Source organism: Xiphophorus hellerii, chromosome 20 (assembly GCF_003331165.1).
Source record: "Xiphophorus hellerii strain 12219 chromosome 20, Xiphophorus_hellerii-4.1, whole genome shotgun sequence".
Lineage (NCBI taxonomy): Eukaryota > Metazoa > Chordata > Actinopteri > Cyprinodontiformes > Poeciliidae > Xiphophorus > Xiphophorus hellerii.
The window spans coordinates 16994915-17010688 of record NC_045691.1 but is presented as its reverse complement, the minus strand read 5'-3'; the positions used below and the strand labels follow the sequence as shown (position 1 = coordinate 17010688).

General features: G+C 36.8%; 1 protein-coding gene across 1 annotated transcript; it reads left to right on the top strand.

Moving 5' to 3' along the window:
* The first annotated feature begins 4393 nt into the window (after positions 1-4393).
* On the top strand, positions 4394-14396 carry tkta (transketolase a). The gene is made up of 14 exons (XM_032549661.1): positions 4394-4512; positions 5616-5733; positions 5821-5934; positions 6045-6142; positions 7336-7527; positions 7697-7815; positions 7950-8146; positions 9265-9429; positions 10268-10424; positions 10883-11013; positions 11127-11210; positions 11320-11413; positions 11850-11972; positions 12549-14396. Exons 1-14 carry the CDS (start codon positions 4406-4408, stop codon positions 12734-12736), a joined length of 1887 nt encoding a protein of 628 aa, XP_032405552.1. The 5' UTR covers positions 4394-4405; the 3' UTR covers positions 12737-14396.
* The last annotated feature ends 1378 nt before the right edge of the window (positions 14397-15774 follow it).

Here is a 15774-nt window from a genome sequence, read left to right as displayed (position 1 = left end):
CATCAATAGCTCCACTTTTAGGCTATGAATGCATCTCCTTCTCCAACATGTTTCACCATTTCTCCTCCGAACCCAGGCCTTACTCCTGCTATGAAAACAATCTCCGAGTACATGTGTGAACATCTGTCTGTGGCTTTGCTGACAATTTAATGGTAGGTCCTAAAAGGTTTTGGTCTTATTTCCACTGTGAGTGAGTAAGATCTGTGGGTGACAGACAGCTCTCAGGAGGAAGGGCAAGCACTGTGTCATTGTGGTGGCTGTGGAGCGGTTTAAGAAAATCGACTGATAAGAGCAAAGGTGAAGAGGCTCAACCTCAAGGGAGTGACTGACATTAAAGAAATGTGTTTTTTTCTATCTATCTATCTATCTATCTATCTATCTATCTATCTATCTATCTATCTATCTATCTATCTATCTATCTATCTATCTATCTATCTATCTATCTATCTATCTATCTATCTATCTATCTATCTATCTATCTATCTATCTATCTATCTATCTATCTATCTATCTATCTATCTGCTTATTACAGTATTATTTTAATAGTGATGCTTCTGCTCCTCTTTTTCAGCCAAACAGATTTAAAAATAGAAACATTCATGCTTTCTGAATGTACTTTCCCTCCAGGAAGTGTGCAGCTGTGCAAGTCAGACATTGGCCAAGCTCCATCACGTGTCATCGTCTTCCCAGGCTTCCATTGGCTGGCACCTGTGGGGCTCTGTGAAGGAAAGCTTTTCTGACAGGACCCAGGAGCCCAGAGGAGTTGCTGCAAACTGAGAGAAGGACAATGTCGGTGGAACCAGGATGGAAGCAGAGGGGGGCCCTCAAAGGAGGTCATCGTCGTCCGACAGTCAACGCAGAGATGCTGGGCAATGACCTTCCAACTGTGGGAGAGGGCAGAGATGATAATATGGCAGAGGGGGATCCGGACTAATTATTTGGAGCAGTGACGGTCATAAAGCATGTGCCACAATTGCACAGATTTCACTCACACTTTATTTTTGCAGTTGTTCTATCACAATTAGTTTTAATTTTTATACTTAAAGTTCATAACTAAAATAAATGCGAGGAACTTTTAGTCTTTTTTTCATCAGTTCTAGTACTAGTTATCAAATCCACCAATCATGCTTTTTTATGTCAGACAACATCCAGTCAATATTTACTGGGAGACAGCGCCCTCTGGTGTTTAAACCTTGGTTAACACTTGGCTTGTGAGGAACGCCAATGACTTTCTATTCAAGAAATAGTGTCTGTCTGCATTAAGCAGAAATGCATCTCTAAATGTTCAGTTCCTTCCAATTTTCAAACACAACATACAATTACAGTTAGAAGTTTGCATACACACAAAACAGACTTAAATCTCACCATTTTGGAATTTTAATGAAACAAACAATTTGTTGAACTTTTTAATTTATTGTGGACTTTTTCACATAAACACATGGTCACAGAAAGTTATGAAAGACTACTAATTAAGCATATCCTTTCTGGAGATCTAGCTAATGTCTTCCATATATTTCTGGCTGGATATTTGACCACTCCTATAGACAGAATGATTAAGTTGATTTAAATTTATTGACTTCATGCCACAGAAAAGGGTTTTGAGCAAGCATCATATCTGTATTTTAATAGAGTTGAGGTAAGAGTTTTTGGGAAGCCAAACAGGAAACTTGATGTAATATTTCCAAAACCAGTTTTGATGTGTCTTCAGAATCATTGTCAAGTTACAACAATCAATCGTGTCCAAATATTAACAATTTCTCTCAAGCTGCCACCTCAGATGAAAGACACTAGGTTATGATTTTTATGAACAACCCAGCAATCACCAAGGCTTTAGGCTATTATGATCAAGACTATTCTGGAGCACCAGTATTACTGTCCACAGTGAGGTGAGTTTACCATCAAAAATGATTTTCTTGCTGCCTACATTAGCCAGATGCCTTCAGGAGAAATGTGCTGTGATCTAAGGAGACAAATACCATACCAAGCTATTTGGCTACAGTGACAAGAAATGTGTTAAAACCTAACACATGCAACCAAACACGGGGCGACTGTGGCTCTTTGGTAGAGTAGTCATCTTGCGATTGGAAGGTTGTAGGTTCGATTCCAGCTTCCTCCTTCCTCAATGTGCCTCTGGGCAAGGTACTTAACCCCAAATTGCATGTTTATGATTGTGATTGGGTGAATGTGACTCTAGTGTGAAGCGCTTTGAGTGGTCAAAATCATTGGAAAAGTTCTATATAAGTTCAGTCCATTTAAAAGTCAAAGTGAGGCTGTTTTGAAAACTGTATGTACTGTTAAGCAAGGAGAGAGTAATATCATCAAGTCTATTTCACTCTCAGTGGTACTGGTTAATTGATTTATTAATTGCAGCACGCCACAATTCAGGATGTTGATTTCTAAATAGCAAAATTATACCTCGGTTTTTCCTTCTAATGTGGTTCTAAATATTATTATAGTAACTATAGATTTGTATTAACTTTTTCATGTGATACCTTTACATACTACCCTAGACTTCACATATTAGCACTACAGTCAGTAAAGTAACAAACACAATCATTCATTTTAAGAATAATATCCTTCTTCCTCCTTTCAGTCACAAATGAAACAGTCACAAAACTAAGTTTTGACTTGCAGTAGCCAATTACATGCAAGATTTGGGAGTATTTTTTTATTTCTTTAAAATAATTCAATTCATAAACTATTCTGAAACAATATTTCTGAAAGGAAATGTTGTGAATTTGAGTAATACATGAAAAATTATCATCATATGTCTAGTTCCTGAACCAAACTGTCAGTGTAATAAAGTCAAAAAGGGAAGGACCAAATGTGCCTCACTCATGATGCTTACAAAGCAGTAATTGTATACAATAATTTATATTTTATACTTTAGGTTTTTCACATTTCAGTTTGTCTTCTTAGATTATACATCAGATGGCATAAAAATAGAAACAGGTCAAATGTACTGACAAAGATTATCCTGTAGATGGCAGAGTAATCTTCCTACAGGCTCAAAGGGGATTATCTTGAGATGAGACCAAGCACTAAAGCACTGTTGAATAACATACAAGAGTATCTCATTATTTATTGTTAATTTTGGAACACACCCTTATTGTACAATTTCAACAAAATAATAAGTTAAGACCCTGGATTTGGTATTTTCCTTTATTGCATGCAGAAATCACATGAGGTGATAATGTTTAACAGTGTAATGTGTTGCTTGATGGATAAATACGTGTGGATTATTTGTTCATATTTTAGAATAACCCAAAGGTCAAACCTAAACCAAGACTTCAAAAAGACTGTTCACTGATGCTCTCCATCTGATCTGAATGAACTTGGGCTATTTTGCAGAAGAAAAGGCAAAACTTCCCAACTGTAAACATGCAAAAATGGTACAGCCATACTCTGAAGACTTAAAGGTTGATCTGCAAATTATTGGGTCATTAGTACTAAATATATTTTATTCCTGTACAAACAGCACACATTTTTTAAATTAAAAATCATAATTTTCCTTCTGCTTCACAACTATTGAAGCAATAGTAGATAATGAAGTGGCTAATGAATAGCATTTAATAGATTTTATGTTCTTCTATTGTATAAAATTCTGATAAAATACCTTGGGATTTGAGTTTGTAACATGAAAAATGTCAAAAATTCTGAAAGGCAGGAATACTATTGCAATGCACAGATTTATCTAATCAGCTGAGCTTTATATGTGCCCCTTTTCTTTTACTTTGTAGATTTAGCATTTAAGCACATTATTCCCTGCTGTAATAATGTGCTGTAAAAGGTCATCAATGTCTTATATCTGATATATCTTTTATATGATTAATTTATTTTGGGCACCCCTTTTTTCTTGTTCTTGTAACTTCAAATGTGTATTTTTTGAGTAACTAGTTTTTAAGCCTTAGCAACAAAAATGTGTGGCTTATTGTCAGTACCAAACAAGGTGTAATCAGATGTTGTTTTTGATGTATTAGTTGAGACAGTAATGTCACATTTGATCAAGCAGAGATGCTTAAAACACCACACCTCACCCATCACCATAACCGTCACACTGCGGCCAATAGAATGAGTGGAATATATGGCATTATATTTTTGCAGCAACACCCATCCCACAACTCTCCACCACCACCACCCTCCCCCCTCCACCACTACCACCCTGCCCCCTCCTCTGTGTCTGAATGTCCATGGGTGTGTATGTGCATCTGTCCTTGTGCATTTTGTCTGTAAACCCTGTAGGATAAAATCCAGCCTCTGCTCTCTGCTCACCCTCTTTCTCTCTGTCCCTCTCACACATACAAACACAAGTGCTGCTCTAGCAAAGCTCAGACCTACACAAAAACACAAACTCATCATTCATTTTCCACTTTTCTGGTGCTGTGGAACTTAACATTTTGACTTCATGGAGGATTACCACAAACCTGACCAGCAGACAGTGCAGGCGCTGAGGAACATCGCCAACCGCCTCCGAATCAACTCCATTAAGGCAACGACTGCAGCTGGAAGTGGGTGAGTTCAAGCCACAAACATCGCCTGCTCTTTAAATCTGGAAAAAAGGATATCTCGATGCTTGGATTAGGACTTTTCAGCAAAAACGTGCATACCTGGGAGAAACTTAAATAAGGCTTTTCAATTTGGAAAAACAATCGACTGAGCAAATCGACGGAGCTATACCCGCACCGATGCACACACAAAGACACAAATGCACACAAAGGTTCAAAGGAACAGTGTGTTCTGGCATCGTGCTCCTTTGGTCTATTGATATAAAAAATGGTTATATTCAAAGTTTTGTTTTGTTTTTTTAATTTGTATGGCCTGTGATCTGCATCTTATATATATATATATATATATATATATATAAATAAATAAATAAATAGATAAATAAATAGATAAATAAATAAATAAATAAATAAATAAATAAATATATATATATATATAAAATTAAGCCCTTACACTGTTTTAAATATGTAAAATATGTAGATTTGATTTTTAAAATTCTGACAATGGAAACATGGAGTGGCTCCGTTCATGCATTACTGTGAGCATTAATGCGTGAATTACATGTCACTACAGGCTGAGTATGTTGTTTTGAATAGTCAGTGCAGTTGGTTTATTTTTTTGTGAATGTTGTTTGCTTTGAAACCAACAGTCAGATTTTTTAAAATTAGCAAGTCACTTAAATATTTTGGATTTTACAGAGCTGAAAAAATTTGTTTTGTGTATTCTTTGGGATATAATGATTACCTTTCAGATTTGACATTTACACGTTTATATTCCCGTTGAAAAAAATTAAACTGCAGTTTTTAGAAAGTCAAGTTTATTTTGAGATCAATGTCTGCATTTCCAACAGTTCCTCGTCTAAGCACTGTTCATTTAAAATTCATAAAGAGATTCCCCGATGTTACATTTTTAAATTTCTGCAAAAAAAAAGACATGAACATGTGTATGTATCAGTAAGACCTTGATCCAGAACTATTGCAGTATTTGTCTAAAGGAAACAGCTTACATAGAAATGGGTAATCTTTCTATTGGCCCTGAAATTAAAAATGTAAAGGCAAAGCACTAAGCTAAAGCTGTGGGATTTTCTGAGTCTTATCTCTTCTGTTGTACAGCCATCCCACATCATGCTGCAGTGTAGCAGAGATCATGTCTGTCCTTTTCTTCCATACCATGAAGTACCGCCCCGAAGATCCAAGAAATTTCAACAACGACCGCTTCATCCTTTCCAAGGTGAGCTGCAGTGTTCTCAGGAATGGTCAGGAATCTGCTTCATATTCGTGTCTTGGCATTCTAAGCTGCTGCTGTGTCTGTTCTCAGGGTCACGCTGCTCCTGCCTTATACTCCATGTGGGTTGAGACTGGTTTCCTAAAGGAGAGTGATCTGCTCAGTTTGTGCCAGGTTGACTCGACCTTGGAGGGACACCCAACTCCGGTAAACAGTCACAAACTGCACTACACCTACAGGGATAATCCTTGATTAGTACATCCAATGAATCAACAGCCTCCACCTCCTGATGACATTCATAATTCATGTGTTTTCAGAGGCAACAATTTGTTGATGTAGCCACTGGATCACTGGGGCAGGGTCTTGGTGTGGCCTGTGGAATGGCTTACACCGGGAAATACTTTGATAAGTCCAGGTAATCCATCACAAACATTTATACTGGACAACAGGGAAGAATAAACATTTCAGGGACTATTTCAAGGTACTTCAGCACCTTATCATGTGTTGACTGGCAACTTAATGGAAATACCCTAGACTTTTCTGTAAACTCAATAAAGATATCTTTCGACATAACTTGTCACTTCTACTTCTTATTGTCACATTTTAGTTTGTTTTACAATTTTATTGTAAAATTGTATTTATTAAATATAAACTCTCCAAAAAACAAGCTTACAAACAAACATGCCTCTGTTGAATTCACCTGTGGAATATTTTTGCATTTTTATCTAGAAAACTGCATTTGTGATTTTAATGTTGTTTTCTCTTTCTCTTTCTTTGCATGCTTTTCCATCAAATTCTTCCATCAAAGGTGATTACTTATCCTCTGTTTTCTAATAACAGCCAATCAGCTCAGAACTCATGCCTCAGTTGGTGTCATTGATCCAAATGTGCACAATGAATTATTAGCAGTTTCTTTCAACTTTTTATTTATTTATTTTGTAAAATTTTGCTGTGAACATCCATGTTTCATTACCCCGCTACATTATCATGATAAATGCATATGGTCACAGAAAAATACACCACAAGGTAGTATCTTTAAATTTTGAAAGGGTGTAATACTCTAATAATGTAAGATTTTTATACTGACGAATTCTGTAAATAAAATTTAGGTCTTAAGGAATGCACCTTTCTAATACATTTTCATGAGGATTTCCACATTCAGCGGGTGTGTGCTGCAGCTACATGTCTGCACTCACGATTCTTCTGCTCTAATAATCACAGAGCGCAGCAGTCACATCTCAATTATTTTAACCACCCAAGCACATTTAACTATAGAGTCAAATTCTGATTATATCTGGTTCTCGCTTCTCTTCATGAGAAAACCATTACTTAAAGGGGGGCTTAAAATCAGATATTTATCTTTTTTTGTTTGTTTATATCAGCCTATCTACGTAAGCAGAAATATTTTCTCAAAAAAAAAATATTCCTTTGTCTACTTGTACAGATTCATTTTATTTTAGAAATGGGTTTGATAACAAAGCCACAGCTCAGATTTTGAACAGAAATCCAGTCTGAGTGTAAAATGTTGATCAGAGAAACAAACAGAACCAAGTATATACCACACACAAGGATGTTGACAAAAGAGCCTCATTTTGTTATCCACCTCAGTTACCGTGTGTACTGCCTGCTGGGGGATGGTGAGATGTCGGAGGGCTCTGTCTGGGAAGCCATGTCGTTTGCCTCCTACTATCAGCTTGACAACTTGGTGGCCATCATGGATGTCAACCGCTTGGGCCAAAGTGACCCTGCACCACTGCAGCATCATGTAGAGAAATATCAGAAGCGCTGTGAGGCTTTCGGGTATAGTGTACATTGATAATTCAACATGAGTAGAAATAGTCAGAGTAGAAATAAATATGATAGTAGAATTTGTTAAAATAATCACAACACTGACATTTTCATATTATCCATAATATAAATAATGATGTGCATTATTTTATTGTGAGCCCATCTGTGTGTTTGAGTTTAGCTGGCATGCCATTATTGTGGATGGTCACAGTGTTGAAGAGCTTTGCAAGGCTTTGAGCCAACCACGTCATCAACCTACTGCAATTATTGCTAAAACCATCAAAGGCAAAGGGATTCCAGGTAATAGTTTGACCTTCCTCATCTGCAAATGGACGGCTCACTTCTTTCATAAAATACAAAACCTCACACAGTCCATTATCAGCTTCAAGGGACATAACTAAAAATGTCTGTATGTGTTTTGTGTGCTGTTTCAGCTGCAGAGGATAAACTGGGCTGGCATGCCAAAGCTTTGCCTAAAGACATGGCTGAGATGGTTATGAAGGATCTGCAGAGCCGGATTATGAACACCAGCAAGCACCTTTACCCCCCGGCTCCCATAGAGGACTCCCCTCCTGTTAGCCTGAGGAACATCCGCATGCCAAGTGCACCAAACTACAAGCCTGGAGAAAAAGTTTGTCAAATTTACACAAATGCATCAATTCACCTTTATATGTCTGTTAACAAAATTCTTGCTGTTAAATCTCAAATTAATCACCACATCTCACATCAATTCCAAGATGGCACATTGTGCTTCTTAAATTGTGCCTCATGCTAACACATTAGAGCATAAATATAAAGAATTAGCATTTTAGTCATGGTTTGTTAGCTTTGCTAATGCATAACAAATTAAATACATAATGTCTGTTTAAATTTGTACCATTGTTTATATACATGTAATGTGCAAACAGGTTTGTATGTTCATATTCTTTTTAAGACCATTTAGCTAATCTAACAACATTTACTGCAGCTTTAATGTTTTTTAAAAATGACAGTTTGAAAACAACCTTTCTAAGCCCAAGTTAGATTTTATGCACTACTGAGTGCAATAATTTTCATTTTAGTATTATTGTATGAAAATACATTTACATAATCCAAACGTAATGCAAAGTGAATCATTTCTGAAAGGTAAAATAATAAAAAAAGAAAAAAAGAACAGGCAGCTGTTACACATTAGAAGTTAGGAAACAATTACATTTCCTGAGTAGGATTTTTTTGTGAAATACAGAAAAATTGTGCTTTCTCAATTATGTAATTACATAATTTATTATAATTGTTAAGTTTATTAAAAATAATATTCAACAAATGCCAAAAATACCTCAGCTTCAACAGAATATCTCACTTCCTGCTGCTGTTTATGTACAACATAGCATTAGCTAGTATTTCAGAATTTTACTGCTGAAAAATTAAAAGGTCTTATTATTTGCGATATATAAAATCCTTAAGAGTGCTCTGTGTATTATCAATTGTTTATGTATTTAAACCTGTCCACAATTATCTCTTTCTGTGAGGACAAATAATTGCTGAAAATATACATGAACTAAAAGTTATTCTCAGAAACAAACTTTCTTTTAAAATGACATATATACGAGCATTAACTTTGTGACGAAAGCCTTTTTTTAATTCAAGTTGTGACTTAAGTCCTAGTTAGGTTGAATCCAGGTGATACCTGCAAATTAATAACTGCAACACAATATTATACTGGGGTTCTTGATCAAAACTGATGGCTGGATTATGAATTTTGTCTTACAGATTGCCACTCGCAAGGCATATGGAATGGCACTGGCCAAGTTGGGTCGCTACAACGAACGTGTTGTAGTCCTTGATGGAGACACCAATAATCTCACCTGTTCTGAGATCTTCAAGAATGAACATCCAAACCGTTTTGTTGAGTGCTACATTGCTCAGCAGAACATGGTATGATCCCCAAATGAATACATATAAAAATGTTCACTAAACCAGAGAGCTGTTCTATTTTTTGATACTTTCAGTGTTGTGTTCTTAATACGGATTATCTGGTAGAATGTTTTATGAATGCAGAAGAGATTGCATTTAGCATTTCTTTTATTGTGACTCCTAAGTGGTTTTAGCCTCCCTTCTTATGCTGAATTCGACATATTCTAATCATCCTGGTTATTAAATACCTCTCTTTTTCTTCATTTAATTCTTTCATTAAATCGTAACATAGAGACAATCAGACTGACTCTATGGCTCCAGCAGTCATCTCTAATGTAGGTCATGCGTGCATGCATGTGACGATAAACCGTCATGACAAGTGTATTCGTAAAATATTAATCAGTACAGAGGACGGAACCATCTGGCTGAATACAGGAGAAACGTTAAATGTAATGGTTTCCAAATAGGCTATGTGAGAATGATAATCGGATGTAATTTTATATGCCAAAGCTTACAATAAAACAGTAAAAATCCTGATACCATATGTTACTTTTGACAAAACATATTTATGGTGCTATGATAAGAAGAAAGAACAAAGGAAATTATTCATAAAATGAGGTATGTCACTGATTCCCCCCATATGGCAAAATAAGCTGCAGAGATTTTTGGAAAGCTACTCTCACTAGCTCTAAGCTGAACTGGTCTTTGGTTCAAAGAGACTTTTGGGGGAAGGTTTTTGTGAGAAATATTGAATTCTCAGAGATGTATTTTTTTGGTCAAGTTTGTTTGACCGACATCTGTCTCCCTTGACACAGGAATATTACACCTATATACATAATAAAAAGCCTTTTTTTTGCAGGTCAGTGTTGCCATGGGATGCGCTGCCCGCGAGAGGAACGTTGTATTTGCCAGCACCCTTGCCTCCTTTTTTACGCGTGCCTATGATCAGATTCGCATGGCAGTCATTTCAGAAAGCAACATCAACTTGTGTGGCTCCCACTGTGGTCTGTCTACTGGTTAGTAGATTGCTACTAACAATAAGCCATGTTTACCACAGTCTTCTCAGATATCCCATCACGAAATCCACTTTTATACTTTCACACTGTGTCTGGCAACTTCACAGCCTTTGGCTTCTTAGATTATGTTTTCACTCACTGTAATAATAATAAATTTAGGAAAAATTAAAAAAATTTTAATGAATCTCCAGTTATTATTTTTCTTCCACTCTTATGTTGTGGCTTCCTTACGGTTTCCCCCCACTGGTCTTTCAGTCCTAACTCAATCCTACCCTCTTTCTCCTTTTGTGTCTGCACTGGAAGCTGTCAGCAGGGAACCAAGTATCCCTTTGTTAGTCCAGGTACCCTGCATCCAGAATGACCTTTTTTCTCCTGCATGCAACAACTCACCAAAAAAAACTAATTTACCTTGCTGTTGGATGCATTGTGTAGATTATAATAATTTTACCCTCTGACAGGAGAGGAAGGCCCCTCTCTGATGGCTCTAGAAGACATGGCTATGTTCAGGGCCCTGCCTACTGCTACGATCTTCTACCCCAGTGATGGTGTCACCACAGAAAAGGCTGTGGAACTGGCTGCAACCACAAAGGTAGGAATGGTTTCTCCAAAGGAGTATTAAAACCCTTGCATAAAGCAAAACTGTCCTTTAACATGATTATTATGAAAATAATCATGTTTTTCTTGATTATTCTCTTTAATAAGGGTGTTTGCTACATTCGAACCAGTCGCCAAGACAATGCCATCATCTACAACAGCAATGAGGATTTTCATGTTGGACAGGCAAAGGTGAGTGACTATTATCTCCTATAAGCAAAAATGAATTGCTCCATAGGTAAACATAAAAAGAACATAAAACACAGCAACTTAAAATAGAAAATTAAATTGTCTTTGCCAGGTGGTGTTCCAAGGCAAAGAGGATCAAGTGACTGTGGTTGCAGCTGGAGTAATTGTGCATGAAGCCATTGCAGCTGCTGAGCATCTCAAGAAAGGTACAAGACAACAAGAAATACAGTACTGAGCACAATTTTATTGAAAAGACAGAAAAGATTGTTTTTTTTCATCTGGACAACCTTAAAGTGTGCCTGAAATGTGAAAGTTCACCACATCAAGACTTCCCTTGATCTTTAAGGTGGTTGTGGTCAAAAGGCCTAACAAAACTCTACTTTGAACATCTTTTCTAAGGCTAAATACTGATGGGAAATTTGAAAATAGGTTTGAATTTCAACTGATTTATTTTCCTGGGCTACGAAAAGGACTGGCCATAATTTAATAGCCATAAAAAAATGTCCATGGCCATCTTGCGTGTGAAACATTGCAGAAAAAGCTACAGAATTACGTATAATCTTCAGTTTTCCGTATTAGTTGTACTCGTCAAATAATTGATATGCTTACGGATTGTTTTGGTCCATTAAACTCATCTTCCAGAGAGGATCTCTGTAAGAGTGATTGATCCCTTCACAATCAAACCGCTGGATATTAAAACCATCATCGACCATGCACGCGTCACCAGGGGAAGGATCCTCACTGTTGAAGACCACTATTACGAAGGTAGGTTTCAGAAATCGTTACTCACGCCACACTGCTCCTGCATTTTATATGAGCACCACCAGCCTGGTAGCCAAAAGCATCTTAGCATAATGTGGCTTTAGAGCTCTGCCATTGGTTCATGTGTTACTGTGTCGTGGTGGCACGTTTCCATTGGCTCAGTGACACACGCATGCTGTGCTGGCATTGACCTATTGGCTGACGATGCTTTGTTGTGTGCTCCTATCGGAGGGAAGGTAGTGGAGTCTATGTTTTGTAAATGTTAAAGAAAGAGAGGCAGAGTGCTGTCAGGTTTCCTTAACTGAGCATGTGCCTGTGGGGCAGAGCATGACCTAGATAGCACAGTCTGCTTTGCACAGCTCTTCATAGGATAAAAGCGCAGGCTTATAGTGTATACTGTACTTGATGAAGAATGTTTAGCAGCTTTAGTCACTAATACTTTGGACTGCATTTTTTATGTTCTACATCAGGTGAAATTGTTGATTTTAACTGTTTTCTCTTGGCATAAAATAATTTTATTTCTTACTGAGAGAATGTGTAGAATTTTTTTCTCCAATGGACTAAACCGTTCTTTAACAGGTGGTCTGGGGGAGGCAGTATCCTCAGCAATGGTCAACGAGTCTGGGTTTACTCTGCACCGCTTGGCTGTGTCCCACGTTCCCAGAAGTGGCAAACCTCATGAGCTCCTGAAGATCTATGGGATAGACCGCGATGCCATCGCACAGGCCATCCGAAAGATGCTCAGCAGCTCTGCTAATGCCAAGTAATTTCCTCTGTGCCCCACCCACCTTTCCAACTAATCCCCTCCAGATGGAGATAGACAGTCATGTATGTTGTGGAAGCACAGAACCCATTTTTATCATTAAACCATTCACTTAAAAAATGTACTGAAGTGTTGTGATTTTGTGCAGTTCACATTTATGTAGATGTCTGCTTTAACTTCCCTTTTGTGCGTTCATCCTAACACACAGAGATAAAATAACCTCTAACACACATCTTTACTTTTAATCTCTACCTTCTTATGGACCAATCCGGAGAGAGGATTGGTTCCAATTGTTGCCATTGGTTATTTTGCCCTTGATGGATTATCACTGTGTAAAACAAGTTGTTGTTCTATTTTTAACACATTACTAGAGATGCACCAATCTGGGTTTTGTTGTTTTTGAAAAGCTTTGACTTACCAAAACCAATTTTAGTTCCTTTCTGTTGAAGAAATATCAGCAGGTTTCTTGTCATTAGTTATATTCTCAGACAGAAATGTCTCTGTAAAGCAGTGTTTTTAATTTTACAGACAGATGAGAATTTAGATTTTAAGTTGTCTTTCATCTTATGTTAGCAATTAGCATGATTAGCATTAGCAATTGTAAACACCCATCTCTGTTTGTATTCCCAAGAGTAGATTCTTACCTGAACTCTGAGATTTTCAAAAGGCTGTCAATATTTCTCAGTTCCTCCTTTTTCAAGATAGAGGTTAAAACTTTAAAAGGTTAACCTGGTCTACCTCTGCTGTAATACATCCAGATTTCTGAGATATCTGAAAGTTTGTAAATCTGCCCCTTTCCTATTTCCTTTGCCGAGTCCCCAAAGCTGGAACGAGTTGAAATATGCAGATGACAATATTTCATTCATGAGAAGCTTGGGTAAAAAAGAATGAAATGACAAAAAGCTGGCAAAGTCTATTTGTCATTTGTAAGCAGTCACAATGAGTGCATGGCATTTGTCACTGAAAAATAAAAATTCCATTGAAAACTGCTTTTTTTAACCTTGGGGATGTCCTATAGCTTAACTTCTATAACCCTAACTGAAACAGAAAATAACTAGTCTTCCCTCAGTAACAGCCTCTGCACCAAATACTGCTGTTGTAAGAGCAATTTGGTAGCACTCAACCAAGCTGAATTTTGATCACCAGCTGATTTCTCGGTGCATCTCTACATGTTAGTTTCACTTTCATGTGGTTTTCAGTGCCCTTTTATTTACTTTGTTTCACAAGACATAGTTGTGAATTTCTCTAATGTTTTAATACTGGGTGGGGCCCAGTTTAATGTGTTTATTGTGTCAACAGTGTCAGAAAGATGGCATGTGGGTTCTTGTTTGTAGAAGGTAGTGGGGACAAAAAAAAGAAGAAAAAAAAACAATCAAAGAAATGTGAGGAAATCATAAACCATTAAATAAGGTTTCACTTCCTTATTCTTCCTTTTCAGCACTGTTTTTAATATTGATTTTTACAGCTGTTCAGACTAACACACCTCAGGGTTTCAGGTCCATCCAGTGTTGGTACAGTGTATGACTAAGAAAAGGGTGTAGCTGCAATTTTAGTTACATCTGACTTGTGAACATGAGAAAAAGCAAAACACCTTCTTGGTTACTTGAAATTTTGTATCTCCCATACTATCATGTAATAAAGCCCTCTGCATTTGACTTTGAAAACTTGTGTTCTGTTCTGTTTATTTAGACAAGTGTCTGCATAACTTAAATAAATTCAAAATATTAAACAAATTTTTTTATACAAAAGAAAATTACATATTGGTATCATATTAACATTTCAATACTACACATTCCTGAGGAGTTTTTTATTACATCTACAAAAAAAGAGAAAATAAAAATAAAGCAAAGTCCAACGTTATCATTCTTTCATGGCATCATAGAGGACTTCCTGGCATATCTCACTCTTCACAGTTTATCAGAATATGTTTGCTCTTTGGCTTTTATGATTTCAAACCCGTTTTCTGTTTCCTAAGTTTGTAAACGGACGCTACCTCCAGGCTCTCTGCTGTCTCCTTTTCCTGTCCAAAAAAAAAAGAAAACATGTAATGTTTTACATCAGACCACAACTAACTTTCCAATGTATTGAGACATGTTGAACCTAAATTTTGAAGAAGTAAAAGCTACAAATTCTCAAGTACATAACTGTGACTACTTTTCAAGCCTACGTACCTCAGAAAGCTATATTTTCGTTTGGCACCTCTTAGAGCAAACATCATGATTCCACATCCATATGAAAGAGTGTAGACTAAAAATGAAAGTAGAGTGTTTAACCACATGAAACAGCATATGCCCAAGGTAGCACTCTATCAAGCATCCACCAAGTATGTGTTACCTACCGTGGTAAGAGTGAAGGTTCAAGTAGGCCACAAAAAAGGCAAGACCAAATCCCCAGTACACATCTGAAAAGAGGTGAAGGGTTAAATTAGCTTTTGTGATCCAAATTCATTAACAGTTTGCCATTACTTCTGCAGCACAGGTGTTGTACAGTGGAGCAACCTAGAGGCATCTACGAAACAGGCTTTTACAGTTCAACATATAACATCAAGGATAATAAGTTTGTTTTAAAATGGCAACCTGATTTAGGTGATAATGTACCTCTCTTGGGGGCAAAAAATAAGAGAGGCATCTGACTGTGACAAAGGCTGGATAAGGATTAATTTTTGCCAAAAATATACCTTGAGTGGGAAGATAAAGGTGGGAGTACTACAATAAAATAGGTTACTGAATCTAAATGTTAATTCTTTTAAGGACTAGACGTCTTTACCAATAATGCCAATTAATTTAGAAGGAGCTGTGGCTTAGCAGGATTTTATTATAATGCAAAAACCTACCTCTTTTGTCATATGGAAGCCCTTTGCAGCTTTTAGTATGGGCTGGCAGGTCTAAGAAGAAAAATATTATTAGTGACACAATCAAGCAACACACTTATGCTTGTAAACCAATGAAGAAATGGGAACTGATAAATCAAAAAGATTAAGGAATGACAGCAGCCATATTTAAAGTTATAAAATGTCAGTGTATAATAATAAAACAAGAGTTA